This window comes from Acanthochromis polyacanthus, chromosome 18 (genome assembly GCF_021347895.1).
Source record: "Acanthochromis polyacanthus isolate Apoly-LR-REF ecotype Palm Island chromosome 18, KAUST_Apoly_ChrSc, whole genome shotgun sequence".
NCBI lineage: Eukaryota > Metazoa > Chordata > Actinopteri > Pomacentridae > Acanthochromis > Acanthochromis polyacanthus.
The window spans coordinates 22,516,311-22,540,762 of NC_067130.1; the positions used below are offsets into that span (position 1 = coordinate 22,516,311).

The 24,452-nt window shown below is 42.4% G+C and overlaps 1 protein-coding gene across 2 annotated transcripts in view; it reads left to right on the plus strand.

The window, feature by feature from the left end:
- Positions 1–22,834, plus strand: part of pip5kl1 (phosphatidylinositol-4-phosphate 5-kinase-like 1) — a 71,310-nt gene extending 48,476 nt beyond the window's left edge. For both annotated transcript variants that reach the window (XM_051938258.1, XM_051938257.1), the window contains 8 exons: positions 10,254–10,304; positions 10,404–10,558; positions 11,054–11,178; positions 11,681–11,715; positions 11,806–11,861; positions 13,839–13,951; positions 14,218–14,380; positions 19,293–22,834. In XM_051938258.1, coding sequence (XP_051794218.1) covers positions 10,254–10,304; positions 10,404–10,558; positions 11,054–11,178; positions 11,681–11,715; positions 11,806–11,861; positions 13,839–13,951; positions 14,218–14,380; positions 19,293–19,734 — 1,140 coding nt within the window. In that variant the 3' untranslated portion in view covers positions 19,735–22,834. The remainder of the gene's footprint in view (positions 1–10,253; positions 10,305–10,403; positions 10,559–11,053; positions 11,179–11,680; positions 11,716–11,805; positions 11,862–13,838; positions 13,952–14,217; positions 14,381–19,292) is intronic.
- Positions 22,835–24,452: the final 1,618 nt, after the last annotated feature.

Below are 24,452 nucleotides of genomic sequence, written 5' to 3' on the forward strand. Positions count from 1 at the left end.
TTTCTTGTAATGAGAGACGCCGACGATGATGGCAGGAAAGTGCTGCAGATCCTGCGCGATCATTCCGCAGGGAAGGGGAAGCCGCGCGTAATCAGTTTGTACATGGAGCTGGCTTCTCTCCAAAAAAGTGTGAATGAGAGCGTCACAGACTATATAATCCGTGCAGAGACTGCCATCACAGCGCTGCGTAATGCAGGAGAGACACTGAGTGACAGTTTGTTGACCGCAATGATTTTAAAAGGCCTGCCTGATGTGTTTAAACCATTCTCTGTTCACGTTACACAGAGTGATGAAACATTGACATTTGCTGAGTTTAACACTAAACTCAGGAGCTATGAATGTACAGAGATGTTTGGTGCTTCTAGCTCAGGAGAAGCCAGTGTGATGAAGGTGAAAGGAAGAGACTTTTGTAGCGCGAAACTCACCTGTTTCACCTGCAGGCTGAGGGGGCACAAAGCCTCTGAGTGCGCGTCAACTGGAGAGCCCAGGGAGCAGAGAATGTGGTGTAGCCTCTGTAAAAGCGCCATGCACAAGGACGCAAACAGTCGGCGGAGAAAGCGGGACAAGGTGAAGCAAGCGGTGGACCACACGTTCGCATTCAAGGTGCAGTTGGATGCCGCCGCCCCGGCCAGCGCAGTAAGGTTGAAGGGCCTCATGGTCGACTCTGGAGCGACGAAGCACATTATCACGGACATGGATAGGTTCGAGGAGTTTGACCCAAGCTTCCAGCCGCAAAGCCATATTCCTTAGTTGGCTGACGGAGAACGGGCAAGCGGGATTGCGCTGAAGAAGGGCACTGCCAAAGTGCACATGAGAGACAGTAAAGGCCGCGACGTGGTTCTGATGCTGAAGGAGGCGCTCTCCGTCCCATCATTTTCTCAAGATATCTTTTCCGTCAAAGCGGCAACAGCGCAAGGAGCGACTGTCATCTTCAAAGAGGGACAAAACCGACTCATCCATAAAAACAGTACAACTTTTGATATTAACACACAAGACAGACTGTTTTACTTAAGTACTCTGGAAAGTGAGACTGATCAATGTAGTCTGTGTTATGACGTTCAGACGTGGCATGAAATATTGGGTCACTGTAATTATGTGATGTGTTAAAGCTCTAAAGTGTCAAAGAAGGTATGAAAATCAAAGGGAAAGATGAGAAGTCCAATCTGAAATGTGAAGTGTGTATCAAAGGTAAATTTGCACAGAACAGAAATACAGAACCGGATGAAAAAGCTAAAGATGTTCTAGAGCTTGTTCATACAGACCTGGCTGGGCCGATAGAGTCAGCCGGTAAAGATGGTTTCAGATTTGCTTTTGCATTTTCAGATGATTATTCTGGAGCTATTTTCACATATTTCCTAAAAGCTAAGAGTGATACCGTTAAAGCCACAGAGAGATTCATTGCTGATGTTGCACCTTATGGAAAAATCAAATGCATAAGGTCGGATAATGGAACAGAGTTCACATCATCAGCATTTCAGTCACTACTCTGTCAAAATCCCTTCAGACATGAAACCTCAGCTCCTTGGTCGCCACATCAAAATGGAACAGCTGAAAGAGCATGGAGGACCTTGTTTGAAATGGCAAGATGTACGTATGTTGATAGAGAGCAAATTACCAAAACAGCTGTGGCCATATGCAGTACAGACTGCTGCTGTCAGAGCCTCCTCCTCCTCAGCCCCCACTTGACACCCCTCCTCCTGCTCCCCCTCTCTCTTTCTTCCCCTCGCTCTCCCTCTCCCTCTGCTGCTGGGCGGAGCAGTTCTCCACGGCTGACTCCGCTTAGCAATCAATCATCCACCGAATCCTGGGCAGCTGCGACTCGACACACCTGAACAATCACCACTGCAATAAAGACCGGTCTCACCTTCCATCCCCTGCCAGATCGTAAACTCTGCTCCTGCAGTCAGTTTAATATCTAGCTCCTCTGCACTTCTCTTTACCGTTTTGTGCTAATATACTAACCCTGTTTTCCTGCTTCTAGTTTGTCGATCCTGCTGCCCGGATTCCCCCCCAGTCCTGCCGGTTCCCCCCACCCTTCTCGGAATCCCCTCCTGGTACCGTGTTCCTGAAGACATCCTGCTGATCCCTCCTGACCTCCCGAAACACTCTGCTTCTCGCCCTCCCTGGAGCCGCTTCCTCCTGCCCGCTCTCCGCCGTCAACTCTCTCCCTCCCGGAAGTCCACCCAGCCGCTGATCCCTGGCACCGTCGCTCCTTCCCCGTCCCTGTCATTCACCCTCCCCTGGTTATTCCCTCAACCCCTCATCACTCCCTAGCACCCCTCACTCCTAGCTTTGTGTTCTCCTTAACACAATAAACCCGTTTTGTTCCAGTTCTGCCTCCTCTGCATGCTCTCTGCTCGGGTTCTCTCCCTCACACCCTAACAGTACGATCTGGCCTTCGAAAATGAACCCGGAGAGCACTCAGTGGGGGTCTGAACTATAACTGAAACAACTAATCGATTTAATCGATTAAAATTGATTATTAAAATAGTTGTCAACTATTTTGGTCATCGATTATTTAGTTAATAAGTCTATTTTTACCATAAGCGGCATGTTTCACGCATATTTTAAGCCAGCCTGTAATCACAGTGACCAGGTATGGCAGTAATGAGCCACTGTAGGCTTTACGCAACCAGAACTGCAGGAGAAGAAGCAAACAACTAATAGGTTGCCTTGCTTTAGGTCACGTGATGTTCACTCAGCATCATAGACTCATGCTTAGCGACTGTGTACTTACTGGGAAAGTCTGACAGGAGGTCAGACTTTCCCACATACTTCGGTGAGAAGCCAGTTTCCAAGGGAGAAAATGTGTTACAGTGGTGGAAGTCAAATGAGGTGAAATACCCCTTTTTGTCAACGTTAGCAAAGTCCTACCTCTGTATACCAAGCACTACTACTAGGGTTACCACCCGTCCCTTAAAATACGGAATCGTCCTTTATTTGACAATTAATTGTAGCGTCCCTTATTGATTCAATACGGGATGCAAATTGTTCCGTATTTTCATAAATGTCCCATACACGTCTGTCACACACGCATCAAAACTGCATAATAAACAAAATAAAACACAGGAAATATTAAGGGCAGCCAGTTTCATCTTCCTTAGACCTATGTAGTGAGGACCTGATGCGAGGTCCAGCGGATACACTTCTCTGTTTACCGGTCCTGTCACGGGTTTCCTGGTTACAGACACTGCTGCTCCCGCGTGTTTAAAAACATCTACACCCGAAATTCCACCACATCCAAAGAAGCAAAAACGTTTTCAAAAGCACAGACTGGAAGACTGGAGTCCCTGGCAATAGATACAGGGCAAACTGTGTTTTCTGTTGCTCATAGACTAGCTGAAGTAAGGCAGCATATCCGGAGACTAACATGTAAGAAACATGAGAACAGAGAGAACCCAACCAGCAGGTCACAGTTTATCATCATCTAATCATCTCCTGAAGTCCCTTTGGTAACAGACATCAGTACATGGTTGTGAATTTACCAGAGGATGATTATAGTCAGACTAATGTGGCCGTAGACTCTACAGTATTTTAGTGACTCAATAAATGCCTAAGTTGTTTAATAGTATTTTAAATGCTTTTTTAAAAAGAATATTGTTTATTTAATAGCCTATATGTGATCAATAAATGGCCTTTGCCTATCTAAAGAAAAACTCCCTTCACAGATTCAAACTTCCAGCATCAATAGCACATTAGATGTAGGTTGTCAAAACATAAACGATGCCTCTTTCCCATCGTTGTAAGGCAGATGATGTGCTACAAGCCCTGTTTTATCAAAAGAAGATGTCTTTCAAATTGCGGAAATAACGGTGTCTATGGAGGGAACAGGTACGGTCTGCAAATTGCAAAACCGCTGCAACAGCGAAGAGAGACACAAATATTCAGTAATCTCACTCTGATACACTGTACTGTTACCAGAATCACTGCAGCCTTCAACTGGCTCCAGTTGACACCAATGTTATTCCTGCAGCTTGAAAGACAGCTACTTTTGATAAAACTGGGCTTGTAGCACATTGTCTGCCTTACAACGATGGGAAAGAGGCATCGTTTATGTTTTAACAATGTATATCTACAGTAATTGAGACATACTAAAATCCAACTCTGTATAGGTTTTTGAAGAATTTAGGACATTGTAACATGGTTAAAAGCTCTTAAAATGTACGTTGAATGACATGGGCCCTTTATTAATATTTTACATTGGAAAATAAAGGCAAAACTAAAATGTAAGTGCATAAACCAATTTATCCAAAAAATAATCGACCAATTAATTGATTATCAAAATAATCGTTAGTTGCAGCCCTAGTCTGAACGTCCCTCCAAGCTGTAGCCAGCCAGGGGACACTACTAGAGCAGCATAGCCAAACCTTAAAAGAACTAACCGCATCAAATCAGAATATGATCAACCAACTAAATGCACTCACCGACCAGATGAATCAGGTCTCCGCAGCTCTTGCCCAACTCAACACTGCTCCTGCTCCCCTGGCCCCTCCACAACCAAATCCAGCTCCAGACACCAGAGTTATTAGTTCCGTGCCCCCCATTGCCCGAGAACCACATGTACCCACTCCTGAGCGTTATGGGGGGACCAGGGCACCTGCCGGGCCTTCTTAATGCAGGCATCCCTAGTTTTTGAGTTACAGCCACTCACCTACAGCACTGACAAAGCCCGCGTAGCGTTTATTTTAAGTCTCCTCACAGGAGCGACGTGTGACTGGGGATCGGCGGTCTGGATGGCCCAAAACCCCATCTGCAACTCTAACGTCGTTTTTGTGGAGGCGATGAAGAGGGTTTTCGACCACCCAGTCCGTAGACGTGAAGCCGGAAAGCGGCTCGGCTCCCTACACCAGGGAGGTCGGAGCGCTGCGGAGTACGCAGTAGAATTCCGGACCCTCGCGGCAGAGAGTGGCTGGAATGACGCCACCCTACAGGAGGCCTTCCAGCAGGGGTTAAATGAGAGGCTAAAGGATGAGTTGGCACCGTGAGACGAGCCTTCAGACCTGAGCGCCCCCATCAGGCTCGACAATCGCATCCGGGAACGCCACCGGGAAAAGGTGTTCCAAGTTCTCCAGTCCTCTCAGCCACATTCCCTGGTCCAGCCACACCCCTGCTTGCGCAGCCTCAGCCCAGGACCCAGTCCACTGGCTCAGCCACTTCCACCCCCCCGTCCTGTGCCCTCTGCTGTTTCTCCAGCTCTGCCAGAGGAGGAGCCGATGCAGCTTGGCCGGGCCCACCTTTCCGAGGAAGAAAAAGCACAACACCGCAAAAGGAACACCTGCCTCTACTAGAGGTGGGTCATTACGCGGCAGACTGGGAAAAGCCGCGGCTCACCAGTGACCGGGGGGGGGGTGTCCTTGTGAGCCAGACCACCATTTCCTCTCCCCTACTACAACTTCGGGTGGCGCCCACCTTAATGTGGGGAGACCAGCAGTACACTGTCTCTGCCCTTGTGGACTCGGGGGCAGAGGGGAGCTTTATTGACGAGTCCCTTGTTCGCCAGCTGAGGATCCCCACCGAGCCACTCCATCACCCGCTGTATGCCCACGCCCTAAACGGTCGACGGCTGGCTCAGGTCCGCCTCCAGACCGTACCCATCACCATCCATCTGTCAGGTAACCATTTGGAATCATTCCTTCTGCCTCCTCCAGAACCTGCATACACCACTAGTCCTAGACTATCCCTGGCTCCAGCTCCACAATCCCCATATAAACTGGAGCCAGGGAAAGATTCTGACATGGAGTACCAACTGCCATAAAACCTGCCTCCTTTCTGCCCCAGCCCCCGGTAATCCTGCTCCTGTTGCCTGGCCCGAGCCCCCTAACCTGTCTAACGTCTCCTCTGAGTACCATGACCTAGCGCAGGCCAGATGGGCCCTATTTTTCGACCGATTCAACTTATCCCTGTTATAGCGCCCTGGATCCAGAAACATAAAGCCAGACACCCTGTCACGCATCCATTCCAAAGAGGAAACCAACGAAACGCCGGAACCCATCCTGTCCTCCCGCTACCTGGCTAGCCTGACTTGGGGAATTGAATCCACCGTCCACCAGGCTTAGGAGACACGACCGGACCCAGGAGGTGGTCCCCAAGGCACTCTATTCATCCCAGATGCAGCACGATTGGACGTCCTCCAGTGGGCCCACTCCAGCCAGCTCTCCTGCCACCCAGGGGTCTCCAGGACGCTAGCGGTTCTGCGCCGGAGGTTTTGGTGGCCTTCCATGGACTGGGACACACGAAGGTTTATTGCAGCTTGCTCTGTCTGTGCCCAGAACAAGACCTCCACCCAATCCGGGCTGCTGAATCCCCTGCCTATCCCAAGATGACCCTGGTCCCACATCGTGTTGGAGTTTGTCACTGGGTTACCCTCGTGACAAGGAAACATGGTAATACTGACGGTAGTTAACCGCTTTTCTAAGGCAGCACATTTCATTCCCCTACCCAAGCTCCCTACCGCCAGAGAAACGGCAGACCTTCTGGTGGCCCATGTTTTTCAAACCCACGGCATCCCAGTGGACATTGTGTCAGACTGCGGTCCCCAGTTTACATCACAGGTATGGCGGGCATTCTGTTCCGCACTCGAGGCCAGGGTCAGTCTCTCATCGGGATTCCACCCCCAGAGCAACGGCCAGACAGAGTGGCTGAACCAAGAAATGGAGGCTGCTCTCCGGTGCATAACATCCAAGAATCCTTGCTCCTGGAGCTCCCAACTCCCCTGGGTGGAATATGCCCACAACACACTCCCCAAAGCCGATCAGGGAGTTCCATCAGGAACATCCAGGCCGTCTCCGTCGTGCACCAGGAGGCACCCGAATCCTAGGCAGCTGGGACTCGACACACCTGAACAATCACCACTGCAATAAAGACCGGTCTCACCTTCCATCCCCTGCCAGATCATAAACTCTGCTCCTGCAGTCAGTTTAATGCTCCTCTGCACTTCTCTTTACCATTTTGTGCTAATATACTAACCCTGTTTTCTTGCTTCAAGTTCGTAGATCCTGCTGCCCGGATTCCCCCCAGTCCTGCCGGTTCCCCCCACCCTTCTCGGAATCCCCTCCTGGTACCGTGTTCCTGAAGACATCCTGCTGATCCCTCCTGACCTCCCAAAACACTCTGCTTCTCGCCCCCCCTGGAGCCGCTTCCTCCTGCCCGCTCTCCGCCGCCAACTCTCTCCCTCCCGGAAGCCAACCCAGCCGCTGGTCCCTGGCACCGTCGCTCCTTCCCTGTCCCTGTCACTCACCCTCCCCTGGTTATTCCCTCAACCCCTCATCACTCCCTAGCACCCCTCACTCCTAGCTTTGTGTTCTCCTTAACACAATAAACCCGTTTTGTTCCAGTTCTGCCTCCTCTGCGTGCTCTCTGCTCGGGTTCTCTCCCTAACAGCTGCTATAGTCAGAAATAGGTGTTACAACTGAAGGCTTGAACAAACCCTCTATTACTTGTTAACTGGGAAGAAACCTGACATGTCCAAAATGAGAGCATTTGGCTCAGAATGTTTTGCATACAAATATGACAATAAAAAATTGGACACGTTGTGAAAAAGGAATCTTTGTTGGTTATGACAAAAACAGTCCTACATTTTTAGTGTTTTATCCAAACACTGGTAAAGCAATGAAAAACAGGCTTGTGAAGTTCGTGACAAAGAGAACAAATGAATGTGACACTCAGACAGATGAAGACATGTATGATATTTTTGAACACAGGAAAAGAGCTGAGATCCAGCCATCTAAACCAGATGTGACTAATGTGATCCCTCAAGAAGTGAAACTAGAGGTGTGTCAATCTAATACCAACTTACAAAGTAACGAGAGTAACCGTAGTGCTCCTTATCCAAAAAGAGAGAGGAAACCCCAACAGTATTATACTGATTGTGATTATGAAGTGAAATTTGAGGAAGACCAATCATTGACCAATATTGACTATTGCTATTGTTTGACTTGTGATGTTCCCCTGACACTGCAGGACGCTTTGAGCTCTTCCAAATCAGAGCAGTGGGCTAAAGCTATGGAGGAAGAGATTGACTCTCTGAAGGAGAATGATACCTGCATATTAACACCGTTACCTGAGGGCAAGCATGCAGTGGGGAGCAGATGGGTCTACGCAGTCAAAGAAAATCCAGTTGAGACAATTTACAAAGCAAAATATGTGGCAAAAGGTTATAGTCAAGTGGCTGGTATTGATTATAATGAAACTTTCTCACCTACGGCTGATATGACTTCTGTACGTGTACTAATGCAGCTTGCAGCTCAGTACGATTTAGAGCTACATCAGATGGATGTTAAAACATATTTAAATTTATATGGAGCAGCCTGAAGGGTTTGAGATGAAGTCGAAAACGGGAGAGAAATTGGTGTGTAAACTCAACAAGTCACTATATTGTCTGAAGCAGTCAGGACGAAACTGAAATAAGATGCTCCATGATTTCCTAATTGAAAATGGTTTTGTCCAGAATACAGCAGACTATTTTGTTTACAGTAAGCATTCAGAAGGTGAAAGCATCATATTGATCATTTGGGTTGATGACCTCGTTCTTGCAGCGAGTCATGGTCAAATACAAGTGTGAATGAAATGTTGAGTGCAAAATTCAAAATTAAAGATCTTGGGAAACTAAGGCATTTCCTTGGCATTGATTTTGCCCAGACATAAGGGGAATTAAAAATGAATCGAAAGAGATACATAACCAGAATTTTGTAAGATTTGAAATGACTCATTGCAAACCAAGAGTGACATAATGTGAAATGAAAATGAAATTTGACAGCGAGGGCGAATCTACTGATTCAAAGAAGTATCATGAAGTGATGTACCCTAGTCAATTGAGGAACAAGTGGGGGTGTTGTGATGTTGATCTATTTGTCCTCAATTGACCTACTTTTGGGTGTGGGCTCAATTTACATTAAATGGCTGCAACTCATTCACAAAAATTGTAGGATGCCGGCCAAGAGTAATATCGGCTGAGTGTGGTGTTTTTCCTCCATTTTACCGGCTACTCCAGCTCTTACACAAGGCATGGCTGCGTCAACAGTAATAGATAAATGAACAATCTCCAGTTATTTTAGCATTGGCTGGAAAGCAAAAACACATAAAAAAAATGTTTTTATTTAATTGTAAATAAAATCAGGCATCAAGGGGGTAAATATAAGGAATAGAATTAAACCTAGATCACTTTGTGATGGTGAAGAGTCCTTGACAAGAAGTCAAAACATGGCCATGCCTTGATTACAGGGAGCAGCCATCTTATGTTGTTGGAAATAGTAAGGTACCCTCATTAGGTAGCAACAACCTCAGTGTTTCATGTAACTGTGGATCTAATCAGATCTGCACCATTCTGGAGGAGTTCTGGAATGTTCTTCCACTTAGAGATGCTTCATTTCAGCGAGATTCTTAGGAGGTCTGGTGTGAATGTCTCTCTGAGGACTGCATCACTGCTGGGTGAAGGTCTGAGCTCTGACTCCAAAAAGTTCATTTCCTTAGTTTCATTTTGTTTTTGGAAAGCATTACAGTAGTGTAATTTTTCAGATTGTGTAAAGTACATTTTTGACGTGAGTCCTACAGTTTAAGCCAGAGTTGAAGATCACATTGGGACTAGGAAATATATACTGAATATTTTCATTTTGTTGTCAGTTTTTCAGAGCCATAAAACTTATAACTAAAATCTCTCTTTAGTCCTGTTTGGGCTGTAAACCTCAAATATATCTCAAGAGAATATTATCTAAACCAAGCACCAGCAAATGTACAAATAGCACAGTTGACCCCCTTCTGAACAAGGCCTTATGCGGCAGGGTGGCATACAGTGTCAACTGTGCTGCTGCTGACTGAACAGTCACAGTTGAACACAGCCATACACTGCTGCTTCACCCTAATCCCAGTCCAGCACACTCTGCTGCCTCAGCAGGTTGATGTATATCACCCCTCTGTCGTGTTTTTGGAACTAAATACAACACATGTATATACCTTTTGTATAGAACACTGTATTTTTGCATAGGACACGGACTTTAGAATTTAGTGTTTATATTGTATACATCACACTAACTGCCGGATGAAAAGGGTACAGTTGTTAATTGCCATTGAACATATGTTTTTAATTTTTTGTGTCAGTACAAGGATGTGCAAAAAGCAGTTGATACTGGTATTTTTTTCCCATTGCATCTACTATATTCTGCAAATCTAAATGACAAGAATATATGTAACTCAATACTAAACTTTGTTAGGAAATTATCCACCCCTCTTCACAAACGTTTATTCTTTTCCTGTTCTAGAATGAACTGTCAGATGATGATTTCACATTAGAGGTCACACAGATTCATAAGGTAGGTGCAAGAAAAAGCAGCACCCAAATGAACTTTTATGTCAAATGCTTCACCTTCTTATTTTGTTGCATATATGTGTGTGTGTGTGTCTTTGTGTAGGACTTTACAATGGAAACATTTGCTGGCCCAGTGTTTGCCAGCCTGCGTGGCTCTTTAGGAATGACAGAGCAGGAGTATCAGCAGTCGCTCTGCTCTGAAAACTGCTATCTCCAGTTCATCAGCAACTCCAAGAGCAAGGCTGACTTCTTCCTGACGTGAGTCAGGACACATCAGCAGTTGACTCACTCACTCACACTCACTGTTCCATTGTTTTTGTTAGAAATGAACCCCTTGACGCCTACTGTCGCAAAATCACATGTATCTATGTATCTATATTCTATGTGTAATAGATAAATGAACAATCTCCACTTATTTTACCATCAGCTGGAAAGCAAAAACACAGAAAAAAAAGTTTTTTTTATTTAATTGTAAATAAATTCAGGTGTCAAGGGGCTAAATTTCATAGGATTTACTGTTTGCCAAAGCTAAAGTGTTAAAATGTATTTCAATCCCTAACTGTCCCCTAATCCTGAAACGTCTCACCCAGGTTAAATGAAAAGTCACCTTATACATGCAGGACCACAGAGATGTAAGAAACCAGGACGATGCCATGCTATATATTAGACACTATTTATAGAATAGAAATAACAGCTTTTCATTGTAAAAAGGTCAAAGTCTGCATTACTTACGGTGTGTTTTTTAATTTCTAGAAATGACAAACGCTTCTTTTTGAAGACCCAAAACAAAAGGGAAATTAAATTCCTTCTGGCCAACCTGAAGATCTACATGGAGCATCTGAGGAAATACCCGCATTCACTGCTTGTCAAGTTCTTAGGTACTAAAAAAATGCACCATCCTCAAGGCATCAGTAGAAAGCTTCAGTAGAGGGTAGACTAACTGAAATGTCCACCTGTAATAATACTGACTAGTGCATCTTTATAGACAGGGTGTGTTAGTGTCATTTCTCATACTTTTGATTAAACACTGAGAGCTTGTTTAACATTATAGAAAAATGTTGCTGCAGGCTTAAATTATTTCTACTACATGTGAATCATAAACGTGATGATCACTTCTGTGCATTAGTTACATGTTTAAATATAACAGCAACCAGTGACTAACTAGAAAGAAGAAAATCAATCCTATTTATATGGCGACTTTCAAATCAAGGTTGCAAAATGCTTTCTACTTTTAAGTAGCAGCTAAAGTAATTGATGTTTTCTCTGAACCAAACCAGTGATAAGACAGTGAATATTTACTTATGTTCATCAAGTGGAACATGACTATGAATTAATGCTAATTTTACTGACTCGACTGAGTGATTTCACTCTTTTTTTAAGGTGTTCACAGGATCCAAATCCCACGCAGGCGTAAGGTACCAAACATATTTTATCACTGTTCTTCACTAGTCAGAGGATATCACAATGCAATGTAAAACTCATTTCTTATTTCATGTCCTTTGCAGAAATACTTTATTGTTATGCAAAGTGTGTTTTATCCAGATGATCGAATCCATGCCAGGTAAGTTGGATTGTCTAGTCACAGACATACAAAGCATGAACAGAACAAGGTGCAATCAAAAATTTCAACATTGGGCCTATAATAAGCAAAAACCATTTATCAGTCAATCATAATATTTCTCTCTTGGATTGTACCTTTTTGTGTGTCACAGCAGTTTTATATTTCACAGCATGCATGTATGTTAAATAAAAAAAACAAATCTGACATTCAGTCATTCTTATCATATGGTGCCCCGCTGAGCATGTAAGTAAATCTATATTGTAAATTATCATGAGCAAAGTTCTGCTGATCTTTCAGGAATAATAAAATACAGCAGTAGGCTGCAACAAAACAATGGGTGGATGATGCAGCATCATGCATCATACATCATATTTTTTACATAGCTTTGAAATGATGGTCTCCTTTTGTTTGACACCTGTTTCCTCAGCCTCTCTCTATATATATCTCTTCCTCCCCTGCTTCACTTGCATCTCTGGTAGGGTAGGAGGATTTAAGACAAGAGGGGAGGAGTTGAGGAAAAGAACTGAGCATGTACAAATTGAGAAATGAGAAGAGAGGTATAAGTGTGGCAGGCACCAGAGTGTTTTGGATGTTTCTGACCAAGTGTCAAAACGGTGACCATTTAACTTGAATTTTGTTTTGGGAAAATGAACATGCAACAGTCTGGTGGATATAGAGCTATGATTGCATTGGTGGAGCTAAAGGACTTGTGTGTTTTCAACATGCTATGACCAAATTAAGAAATTAGGTTAATGAATAATTGTTAATTGCAGTTAATCTTTTTTAAAAAAATTGTATCAACTGAAGTACCTGGTTACAAGACCAGATGGTGCCTCTCCTTGCTTAATTAATCGGAAGCCTGAAGTTCGTATGTTGTTTTAATACTTTAGCAACCTGAGGAGGCGGACTGTTGCACTAAAGGTAGATCTATATTGGCAAGCACAAATTGCAGTTGTGATTGTTTTTTCAGTTGTGTCATGTTTGAATTATGACTGTTGTGATGGGTGAGGTGGTATTCAGTGTTTGTAAGGCTGAAAACATGGTGGGAGTTTAGCTCGGCCATCATGACAGACTTCAGTAGCACAACCAATAGAAGGTGTTTTCAGATGTTATTATTATTATTATTATTATTATTATAAGTTTATTTAAAAGGGGACTGTGTACAATATTGAACATAAATGTTTCCATTTGATGTATCACACCAGAGTTAGCTTTAAGCTAATTTCCATCAGCAGTCCCTTGGCAGGTCACAATAAAAAGATCATAACATTAAAATGTTACAAAAATGTACATGACACAGTAAAATAAAACATTACACACACACACACACACACACACACACACACACACACACACACACACACACACACACACACACACACACACACACACTCTATGTTTTTCTATCATTGTGGGGACCTACCATTGACTCCCATTCATATCTAACCCCTAACCCTTACCCCTTACCTAACCTTAACCCAGATCAAAACAATGCCTAACCCTAAAGAAACGTTTTTGGACTTTTATTTTTTTCAGTAACAACAACATGGCCAAGAAAACACTGTGTTCATTTGTGGGGACCCAAATGAGGTCCCCACAAATGACATTTCTTTTGGTTTTCCTACAGTTGTGGGGACATTTGGTCCCCACAACAATAGCCAGCACCTGGGCACACACACACACACGTACACACACTCACACAAAAATACCAATAAAAAGGACATTGCTGGACTAAAATACATATCTGTGAAAAAAACATTATACACACACATACTCTTAAAAGTACATGTGCACACAGTTACACACAAATACCAATGAAAAAGACATTAATGGTTGCAGTTCTGAGTGTTCTTAAGCACGTTTTTCAATTTGTTTCTATTTTAGATGTGATTCCACTTAATGAACATTTTGATCACACATTGTATTAATAACAGTGTGGCCTCTTAGTGTGATTTGATGTGTGTTCATTGTTTCCAGGTACGACATTAAGGGCTGTGAGGTGAGTCGCTGGACAGAGCCTGCACCAGAGGGAAGCCAGATCATTGTGGTTCTCAAAGACCTCAACTTTGAAGGCCAGTTCATTACTCTGGGTAATAAACTGTTTTTTCTTAAACCTTGTTTTTCATTATGTATTAGTAGTAATGGTAGCATTACTGCTTCCCTTTCAGGCCAGTCACTGTGTTTTTTTTAACATCTATCCCAAGTGCATTCCTCAATTGTCTGTGTCATAAAAATTCAGTTGCAGTAATGTGCCAGCAATAATATCTAGACATATATGGAAGGAAACTGTAGTGCATGTATTTCTGTATAGTATTATTTAGTATTGTAATGATATGTGTTGTGTGTATGTGTGCAGACCAGCAGCGTCCCTGGCTTCTGCGGCAGGTAGAGATTGACACCCACTTCCTTCGCAGGCTCAATGTATTGGACTACAGTCTTCTGCTCGCCCACCAGCCCTTACACCATGATGAGCGCCACCAGGGTCTCTCTTTTGCTACACTCATCATGAGAACTAAAAAGTAGGTGTCTTTCCTGAGCTGTATGGCAGTAATTCTTGAAATGTTTTAGTCAGTGAACCCGGTTTTAGTACCTTGATTTTTCATATGTAGTGCAATCAGAGCAGTAGTTTAGTGACCGTCAGAGCAGTCATACAGGCAGTATAGATGTAGCCCCAGTTTCAACCCTAATCTTTTTACCAGGATTTCTATGTGAGATTTAAAAGAAAGCCGATCATCAATTAAAATACCAAGATAAGTGTAACAGGTCACAAGTTCAATCTCACAACCTTGTAATCATAAAATGCTGAGAGGGCCTCAAGTACTTTCGTGCCATTGGTGAAAATGATCAATTTAGTTTTGGCATCATTTAAAACAAGTTTTAGCTCAGTGAGCTGAGATTTCGCGAGGTTAAAAGCGATCTGTAACTTGTCAAACACCTCAACAAGGGTGGAGGCACAGCAGTATATGACTTTATCATCAGCATAAAAATGAAGTTTCACATTAGGGTCATGTCTGCCCATAGTGTCCAAATAAATAACAAACAGAAGTGGGCCCAGAACTGAGCCCTGGGGCATGCCAGTAGAAACATTTAGCAATGTGGATGAGTTGCCTTCAAAATAAAAACATTGTTTTCTGTCAAAGATAATTATCAATCCTGCTAGCAACCTGCTCAGACAAACCAATATCAAGCAACTATTGCTTCAAAGTGGAGTGGTCCACTGTGTCAAAGGCCTGAGAAAGGTCAGTGAAGATGGCTGTACAGTTTTTTTGTGTGATCAAGCGAGTATTGTATCATTGGTGAATTTGAGGGAGGCTGTGATAGTGCTGTGTTGTGTCCTGAAGCCAGATTGATATGGGGAGAGAATATTGTTAGTATAGTGAAAAATCTTCAACTGATTATTAACTAGAGTGTTGAGACCTTAAACAAAATGGACATCTTAGATTTGGGTCAATAATTATTAGAGCAGGTAGGGTCCTCCCTTTTAAAAAGGGGTAGAACATACGCAACCTTCCAAATTTCAGGAATACAATTTGTCATAATAGTGAGATTAAAAAGACATTGGAGTGGGTTAGCAATAAATCAGTAGCTAACTTTAAAAAATTAGGTTCTAAACGATCCAGACCTGCAGATTTAATTATGTCCAGAGAGACCGCTTCCACTAAAGGAAGGTTGACCAGCAGACATGGGGCCAATGGATATGCGACCAGCATATGGAACAGAAGGCACTGGATTATAGGCAGAAGCGGCTATCAGGGCAGAAGACTTGGAGAATAAGGAGCCAGAGGCAATAAAATGCTTATTAAAACAATCAAGCATGGAAACCCTATCAGCATTTTTCCCCCATGTGGAACCATGATGCAGACATGCAGATAGACACAGCCATTAAGTCCAAAACTGACAAAGTTGTGTTGTTCATAGGTTGTTTTCTTTCTATGTTAATGCAATTAGGCTAACCGGAAATCACAGCTGTACTCAGTTTTGTTTCAATGATCATAGGCTTTCTGACTTGTGTGACAGCTATTACCTCCGCCAAGAGGTTATGTAATCATCGGAGTTTGTTTGTCTGTTTGTCTGTTAACAGCATAACTCAAAAAGTTATGGATGGATTTTCACCAAATTTTTTACAGAATGTCTGGAAGAGCAAAAGTAACAATCGATTAGATTTTGGAGGTGATCTGGATCACTGTCTGGATCCAGGATTTTTTGAAGGACTCTGTACAATTGAGAGATGGCCGCCTCTCATGGCAGCCGTCTTGTTTTTTTCTCGGGCCATCAGGATTTTTTTGAAGGACAGAGTCCTGGATAATATAATATAATATAATATAATATAATATAATATAATATAATTATAAAAAATCCTGGATCCAGACGGTGATCCAGATCACCTCCAAAATCTGATCGATTGTTACTTTTGCTCTTCCAGACATTCTGTAAAAATTTGGTGAAAATCCGTCCATGACTTTTTGAGTTATGCTGTTAACAGACAAACAGACAGACAGACAAACAGATGGCCTGGCGGAGGTCTGCGCTCTCCGAGTGCTTTTCTAGTTACAAATGTATTCACTTTGGCTGCAGTGACATTTCTACTTTAGGGCCTGTAATATCAGTATAGTCTTTCTAAAGTATGCTTTTGATTGTTTATCAAAGCAAATACTCTACTTTGCCAGTGAGAAATAATGCAGTTATTGAGAGGCGTTACAATTTGGAATTGCATGACATTAAAGCTGCTGTCTGGAGTTTGAATCGCAGCGTCTCCCAAAACACTGGTGGTCCCACCCTGCCTCCCTCTGATTTCGCCCCTTTATTTGTGCAAGTGCGGAGTACATGAGAGGACTGCCCGGAGTGCTGCAGCATCTTGCCTGTTTTGCTGTTTTCCCCTCTTCTACATTAAGTACATTTAGTAAATAATAAAGGAATTACGTTAGAATGCTGTAATTGAGTCTAACTTGTCCTAATACCAAAATAACATGAATCTGCGAGGACGAACGAGTAAAGTTTCAATATGTGATTACACTCGTGTATCCCTCTCGATGACGTTGTTTATCAAACTTAGTGCATTTACGCGTGTATATGTGTTACATTGTTTATTTATTTCTATCTAGAGTTCAGAATTGCATGACTCCTCTGATGAAGAGTATGTCCCAGACGCCCCAACATCTTCCTCCAGAGGTCGGGCATCTAAACGAAGCCGTCAGGTGGGCTATGGAAGCCGTGGTCGGGGAGCGACGCGAGCACCCCGACCACGGCATCTAAACAAAGCCGTCAGGCGGGCTATGGAGGCCGTGGTCGGGGAGCAACACGAGCATCCCGAGCCAAAAAACGTCCTGCAGTCTCTTGGCCCAACCCGGTCTCACGGGGATTCGTGAAACTGTCACGTAAATTTTTGTTTCCATTTCGTGCGCACCAACACGATTTCGTCATGTTTTTCGTGCCGCTCACCACGAAATGTTTTTCGTGTTGCACACAACGAAACCCGCTGTGGTAATCACATCTAAAAGTGGTTTATACCGGCGGATTCATGACGATCTAAGCTGTCCATCGGCGTATACTGCTTGTGTGATCGCGTTTGCGGCCGTCGGACATTCTTTAAATTCCTATGCAAATTGGTAAGTGTACCACCGGGTAATGGTGAGGGTTATGGTTAGGTTATGGTTAGCTTATGGTTAGGTTATGGTTAGGGTTATGGTTAGGGACGATGTCATGCAAAATATAGCGTTGGATTCGCCACGGTTTTACATTAAAAATATAATATACCCATTCGTTTGAAATACGTTCTGAGTGGCACGAAAAGTCCGCCGTTTAAAATACATTGGTGCGCATTTCGTGGTGAGCGGCACGAAAAACATGATGAAATCGTGTTGGTGCGCACGAAACCGAAACAAAAATTTACGTGACAGTTTCACGAATCCTCGTGAGATCGGGCTGCTTGGCCTGACAAGCCGTGGGATTGGTAACTTTTCTGGAAGTTGCTGAGCCCTGATGCTCTCTCCTCCACAAGCAAAACAAATGTGCGCGCGGTTGCGTAGTGCGTAGCTCGCCCACCTCTGCATGGGCTTGCTTGCTGTGCGCGTAACCATTGATTGACAGCATGACAAAGCTGAAGCTCGAACTTGATTGGTCGGCAGCAACCAGTGCTTTTTGGAATAACACGGGGGTCTATGAGAGGAAGGCGGAGCTCAGGAATAAATTTTCATATCGCGTTATACTAACTTCATATTATAGTATCGAACTAGACTAACACATTTAAGCTTTGTTAAAAAATGATACATAAATTGAAAACAAACGGAAACTCCGGACAGCAGCTTTAAGTGATATTGTACAGGGATGTACCCACTTCAGTTGTCTACTGTGGGTCACAAATCAAAGAAGGAAAAACAGTATGCAGTAAACACAAAGATACATAACAATTCAGACCCTTCACTTAGTACTTTAACAAAACACCTTTGGCAGCATTGACAACCTCAGGTCTTCTTAGAAATTATCATGCAAGTTAGGCGCACCTTCTTTTAGGAAGTGTCTGACAGAATTATTCAAGTTCAAACAGGTTGGATGGAAATCAGCCATGTTTGGCTGTCTTCAGAGATACTCTGTTAAGTTCAGGTCCTGACACATCTGTCAGAATCTGTCAGACCGGCCACTCCCCCCGCCGTCCAATGGTTTCTGGAGGATAGAGTCCCAGGTGTGCGAGAGGATGTAAGCCCCCTCGTCATGGAAATGTTTGCCCGCTTTCTGATTTCTGTGGACTCTTTTATCCACCTCTTGTGCTTGTTGGCCTCCAATATTAAAATCCTCCCCTTGTCCCAGTCCATAATGTGGTTATATATCTTGCTGTGGTTCATGATAGCTGATTTTTTTTTCCTTGATCGTTTTTTTCTTTTTGTGTTCTTGTGTCCTGCATTCTCTTTTTCACATTCTGTCACGTTCATGCATTTTCTTGGCATGCGGTTCTGTTTGTTGCCTATTTGGAATATGGGTGCATCTCATATAAGTTCAATATTTTTCGTCAGACATTGCTCAAAGTGAAAATGATGTATATTTTAGACTCATTACACATAAACTGTAATATTTTAAGCCATTGTTTGTTTTAACCTTGATGGTTGCAACTTACAGCTCATGAACCAGCAGAGTGCTGTATCAAAGATTATGAACGGAAAGTGTTGTAGGAAAAGGTGCACAAGCAAAAGGGATGGCAGCACACTTGTCATTGTAGAGTATAGTGTGTAGATTGGTCAGAAAAAGGAAACAAAGAATTTAATCCATTTTGAGTCTTAAACATAACAAAATACGGCATATTACAAAAGATCTGGAAACTTTCTATATGGCGTCTATAGTCAGGCTTGACTTGTTATGTTGCTAAGCTGTTACAGCATTGTGGAACAGGTTACAGAATTTCTTTGACTCATTCTCTTTCTCATGACTTTATTATTTTAGATCTGTGAATCCAGGCTCCAGCCCTATCCAAGCAAGCATAGTTGCTGTTCCTGGAGCAGTCCTAGAAGATGACTCCATGCTACCTTTATCTGAAACAGACAGCGGTTTAAAGCTGCCACATGCACAGGGTGCATCAAGTTGTGGCTCTCTCCAAACATGCCGAGAGCATACTAGGCCAGGCAGTGACATGGCTGAGCTACCAGACTTCAAGACCCAAAACCGACGTTTACTGCCCAACTTAAAGAATCCTCTACATGTCATTGATGGCCCCGAGCAGCGCTACTTCATTGGCATCATTGACATTTTCACAGTTTACAGTTTTAAGAAGAGATTGGAGCATTTGTGGAAGAGGCTGAGACATCCCAGCCGATCCTTCTCCACCGTCAGTCCACAGACTTACTGTCTCAGACTATGTCAGTGGGTACAGGACCACACTAAGTAGACCCTGAACGAGAGGTGGACACTTACCACCAACTCTCAGAAAGTCCAGACAATGAAAGTTCGTGCACATGCACATATTTATCTGCATCTGATGCATGGTTCCAATCCTTTCATTGTTACACAAGCTTAAAACACAAACCTGTAGCTGGCATTAGGTGTTGTCATTTCTGAGCCTACAGTACATACTTTGATTTACAGAAAAGTACTTAAATTATAGAGATGGTGTTGTAGATGGTACATAAACAGTGATTTCATTCAAGCTCACTAAATTTATTTTCACATTTTCTTGTAAAAGACATGAACAAAAATAGAAACAAAAGATACAATGGCGTTTTAAACCCATTTTGTGTCCAAATTTAAGAATTCTGTTCCATCCAGTTACCATTTTCCACTGGTGCCTCTGTGACTGTTCTACATCCTACATCAAAATGACATACTCAAATTCTCCATTTGGTTGAACTTGTGACACATTGTACCACTTTTACAGGTTCAAACTGGTAAATGTGACAGAGCATATAGTGTGACAGGAATGCTGAGGGTGCAAAAAATATTCTGTACAATTATAGGAAAATACTGGGAGCTGTGGTGACTATATTTTACAATGTTACTATCATAATTTATATTAACAGTTAATTACTGAAAAATTCCCTGCTGCATTGTACTGTAGAATGTAAAGTTTATTGTCTAATACTGTGACTAGACTTTCCAATAATGCTGTATTTATAGTGCCACCACTGTAATCAACAGTGACTATACCAGTAGGTGCCTAAAATACAACATTTTTTTCTCTTAAAATGTATAAGCATTGCTGTCAATTGCAGATATACGTATACCATACATAACAGTGTCTTCATCTTTGTGGTGCAGATTGAAGATCTACCAACTCTGTATAGCATAAAAAATGCATATAGCACTACAAGCACCTAAAACAATAAAGGATATAACTCAAGTCACCAACTAAAAATTTCTAAACAGTGTATCATGAACTGTTGTGCCAACATTTTTTTTTTATTAATTTCATGGTCAGTTCTTAACCTTAGTTTGCTGTTAAAGGTCATTGTCACTTTTGACTCCAAAACAGCATCTGATTTTGCTTTTTTTTTTCAAATAGTTTTTAGTTAAACCAATACATTACTGTTCGAATATGGCTTTTGTTATTTTTTATCTATTACACTCAAGTGAAAACATGCAACTGAATTTATTGAGCACGCAACAAATTTGTTTGCTGAAAATAAATCACTATTTTAATACTCGTACTTTTTCTATGGTACTTAATTTTGCAAGAAAACAGTTTAAATGCCTTATTGTGCACTTAGAAATTTAACATATATATTCCATAAAAGTGCAATAAACATTTTTTCATTAGTTACCAGAAGAATAGCTTCATAAAAAGGAGAGACAGCTCTGTTCTTTAAAAAGAAAAAAAAACATTCTCCTGATGTACTTCCATGTAAAGCTAACATCACATATGCTTCAGAGGCTTTACATAAAGATGTCTGCCTGTATGTACACCTGCTTCAAATAAGAAGGCCATTGAGCATAAACATATTTTCAGAAATTTCTGCATTTTGATAAGAAAGTCAAAAACTGGAATTTCTCATCTGCAAAAGTATGCTTTTTAAAATGACGTTTTCATTTTTCAAGATTTGTGTTAATCAAAGGATTTGTGAGGTTGCCTGTAGTTTAATGTCATTTAATTCAGCTGAAGGTAGCTTAGATTAATAAGCTACAAATAACAGTATAGAAACTGTGAAACCTCAGTAAATTCTGTAAATGAGATTCTCATGCAAGCATTTTGCATATATCAGCAAAACTCACTTCCGTCATCAAATATTAGCGCCAGCAGCAGCGAATTCCCACTACCGTTCTTTTTTGATACAATGCACAGTTTTGCCAGCGGGAGCAAGCCAAAACACCACCTCTCGAATTCTTCTACTCTCAACCCACAGAGCCTATGAAAACTCCTGCACTGTCTACTCTAAGTGACACTGAAACCCAAATGCCAGTTGGAATGTGTTGTACTAAGACTTAACTGAAAGGTAGCTCACAGAGCATTAACATGACCAAGTGATCTGCATGCAGTGCTGTGCAGAAGTTTAAGGCGATAACAGTACAGTGAGAATGCTTTCAAAAACAGTGCCACAAATAGTTTTTATTTATCAATTAACTTCAGACAAAGTGCAAATTGATATTTTATGTGACCACTTTTGCCTTTTGAACCATACCTACCTAGAGGCTAGGCCATTGTTCTTCTTGTCGCTGAAGATGGTTTGATATGACTCTGACTGTAGATTTGGGCTTGCTGTTCCACTGCAGAATGAATCTGGGATAGTAAATCGCTTCCCTCATATATATAGTTGAGAATCTCAACATCTCACAAATTCACAAAGGCTTTCTCTTTAGCAAATCACTCATTTTAGGACCTTGTAGGGGTCACTGAGCCTGAAAGATCTGGATATACTATAAAACCGATGTCAGCATGGGCAGCAGAAATTCTCATCACAGACTGGCATATGCCCCCCAAAAATCAGAAGACTTCACCTGACCAGAGCTGGGCTTTTTCATGTGTGGGCTTTTTATTTCCAAACTGTGTTTGATTTCTACTACTGTTTGTCAGGGGTTAAAAAAGAGTAGACGTCTTATGTGTGCATCATATAGTGCTTCTTTATCCAGTCAGTTACACAGTCAACATGACTAGAGTCTAATCATTCAATTTTCCTCTTGCCAAAGGCTTTGGCTGCTAATTTTTTTCCTTAAGGTGGCCAACCCCAGTGAATGTTGCGACAGACGTTTTCGTGCTTTCTTTTTGTCCATTGCTACCAAAGGAACACTCTACACTCTGGTAATGCTAAAATGGAAGGAATGCAACAGATGTCAGTTTTTGTTTTTGTTTGTTTGTTTACCCTGAAGTTGACCTGAGAGTTTCCCCAATACACTATAAACAATTTGTCTCTGTTCCAGTGTTGTCTATTACATTAATGTTGAAAAAGTATTTTCTGGGAAGAAATCTCCAGTTTAGCCACTACTCATTGCAGAGTTATATCTTGATTTTAACCTTGTGCATGTGAATGATGCAATATAATTAAAAGTAGCTGTAAAGACTTGTGCTTTGTCTTCATCTTGAATAATATGCATATTCTGAATTGCAGAGTGTATAATCATTTATAATTTGAAAGAACACAAGATCATTAAAAACGTGTTGTTTGCGTCACTGACCAGTAAGACTTTGGTCCTCATGTACCCTACCAGTCAAAAGTTAGGACACACCTTCTCATTTAATGGTTGTTCTTTATTTTCGTGACTATTTACATTGTAGATTCTCACTAAAGGCATCAAAATTATGAATGAACACATATAGAATTATGTAGTAAATGAAAGATTGTGAAATAAGTCAAAACATGTTTTATGTTTTAGATTTTTCAAAATAGCCACCCTTGGCTTTGATTACTGATTTGCACACTCTTTGCATTCTCTCCATCATCTTCATGAGGTAGTCACCTGAAATGGTTTTCACCTCACAGGTGTGCCTTGTCAAGGTTCGTTTGTGGAGTTTCTTGCCTTCTTAATGGGATTGGGACCATCAGTTGTGTTGTACGGAAGTCAGGTTGGTACACAGTTGACTGCCTTTTTTAACTGCTGTTAGAATCCATATTATGGCAAGAACCAATCAGCTAAGTAAAGAGAAATGACATTTCATCACTACTTGCAGAACTGAAGGTCAGTCAGTCCAGAAAATTGCATGTATGTAAGTGCCATCTCAAAAACCATCAAGGGCTAGAAAGAAACTGGCTCACATGATAGATAGACAGACAGACAGACAGACAGATGGGGAGACAGATAGATAGATAGATAGATACTTTATGAGGACATGAGGACCGCTCCAGCAAAGGAAGACCAAGAGTGACCTCTGCTGCTGATGATAAGTTCATCCAAGTCACCAGTGAGCCTCAGAAATGGCAAGTAAACAGCACCTCAGATTAGAGCCCAGATAAGCTCCAGTAGCAGCCACATCTCTACATCAACTACTCAGAGGAGACTGTGCCAATCAGGCCTTTATGGTCAAATAGCTGCTAAGAAACAACTACTAAGGAAAGCAACAAGCAGAAGAGATGTGTTTGGGCCAAGAAACACAAGGAATGGACATTAGACCAGTGGAAACTGTGGCTTTGTGAGATGCAGAAAGGTGAACAGATGGTCTCTACATGGATGCTTCCCACCGTGAAGCATGGATAAGGATGTGTGATGATGTGGGGGTGCGTTGCTGGTGACACTGCTGGGGATTTATTTATAATTGAAGACACACTGAACCAACATGGCTATCACAGCATCCTGCAGCGACATGCCATCCCATCTGCTTTACATTTAGTTGGACCATCATTTCATTTTTAACAGGGCAACGACCACAAACACACCTCCAGGCTGTGTAAGGGCTATTTGACCAAGAAGAGAGTGATGGAGTGCTGCATCAGATGACCTGGCCTCTACAGTCACCTGAGCTAAACCCAATCCTGGTGGTTTGGGATGAGATGGACCACAGAGTGAAGACATGGCCAACAAGTTCTCAGCATCTCTAGGAACTCCTTCAAGACTGTTGGAAAACCATTTCAAGTGACTAACTCATGAAGCTCATGGAGAGAATGCGAAGAGTGTGCAAAGCAGTAATCAAAACAAATGGTGGCTATTCTAAAGAATCTAAACGATAAAACATGTTTTGACTTA